Source organism: Sinocyclocheilus anshuiensis, unplaced genomic scaffold, assembly GCF_001515605.1.
Source record: "Sinocyclocheilus anshuiensis isolate Anshui unplaced genomic scaffold, SAMN03320099.WGS_v1.1 scaffold840, whole genome shotgun sequence".
Taxonomy (NCBI): Eukaryota; Metazoa; Chordata; class Actinopteri; order Cypriniformes; family Cyprinidae; genus Sinocyclocheilus; species Sinocyclocheilus anshuiensis.
This window is the reverse complement of record NW_015552598.1, coordinates 839,504-840,828: the sequence shown is the minus strand read 5'-3', so window position 1 is coordinate 840,828 and position 1,325 is coordinate 839,504. Positions and strand designations below refer to the sequence as shown.

General features: G+C 42.6%; 1 protein-coding gene across 1 annotated transcript in view; it reads right to left on the bottom strand.

Annotated features, from left to right (window-relative positions):
• The window catches only part of LOC107665714 (hepatocyte growth factor receptor-like), a 53,462-nt gene that overhangs the window by 2,289 nt on the left and 49,848 nt on the right, over positions 1-1,325 (bottom strand). Inside the window, exon 20 of the mRNA XM_016456716.1 lies at positions 687-823. Within this exon, the coding sequence (XP_016312202.1) occupies positions 687-823 (137 nt within the window). The remainder of the gene's footprint in view (positions 1-686; positions 824-1,325) is intronic.

Genomic DNA, 1,325 nt, shown 5'->3' with positions numbered 1-1,325 from the left:
ACACACACACACACACACACACACACACACACACACACACACACATATATATATATATATATAAAATATTATATTTATTAAAATATAATTTATTTTATAAAAAAACTTACTGACCCCAAACTTTTGAACATTAGTGTAGTTTTAAATATTTATATTTATTTGTCAGTTAATTTTGATTCATTTTGAGCTAAGAATCAACTGCTTTGCCAACTGCTTTGGCAGTTCAAGACACCTTTGCCTTGAAATTTATAAACTTCGGTGCAATCTTTCATCGCATTTCAGAATGACTTTCCATTGTTTGTCCTGCAATAGTCTGCTGAGCAGAGGCACGAAGACATGGGAGGACTGGCTCTTTGTGCCGTCCATGAAGGAAGGGAGTGATGACCCACATATCTCTATTCAGATCAGCGGCTGGATATTAGACGGCAGCATGTGAAGAATGTTTGGAGGTTGACTCATATCATACAGGCAGGGTGGGGAGTCGATGTGTGCCGAGCTCAGGTAGTCATGCAGAGCTGAGTTGGCCAAGAGTTTTGATGAACTACTACTGCTTGACTGAATCTGCGGGTGGTTAACAATGGCTCTCTGTTTTACGCTTGTGTTGATGCACTCCCCCTTTGGAGTGCCGTACGTTGGTCATAATGAAGGACCAAGTGTGTGTCATGAGGGTGTGTGTGTGCACTTACAGTGCGTCTGGGCAGAACTCTGGCTGTAACAGTCTTCGTCCTTGCAGGAGGAAGATAGTGATGTCGAAGGAGTTCACATCGGAGTAAGGCGGGGCGCCCCGGGTCATGAGTTCCCACAGCAACACGCCGAACGACCACTGTGTGAAGACAGTGAGTTATGAGGAGGGCAAGTGAGCACCTATCAAAACAAGTGAACTTTGGGTGGCTCCAACACTGTCATTTGATGGAGGCCAACAAAAAGGGAAACAAAGCACAGGAAAGCTGAACTCATAAATCCACTTAAGGGAACAGTCAGGTCAGTATTTGGGAAAATGAGAAATTATTTTCCCCTGAAGTGGCCACGAGTAGTCATCTATTTTATTTGAAACGTAGGTAGGTTAGAAAACAGGACGTGACACACCTTGAGCCCTGACTTGTGTGTGCATGCATGAGTCAGTGTGATAGAGAAACATTTCTGCACAAATCTTGTCAAAGTGACCCAGAGACCACAAGTTGTTTAAAGACTGGATAGCTTTTGAAATATTGCCATCAGAAGAACTGAACCAAACTAAAATATCAAAGTAAAACTTCATTGTACTGCAGTAAGCTACCTACTAGGGCTGCACGATAAATTGCATGCGATATTTAATGCGCATCTTG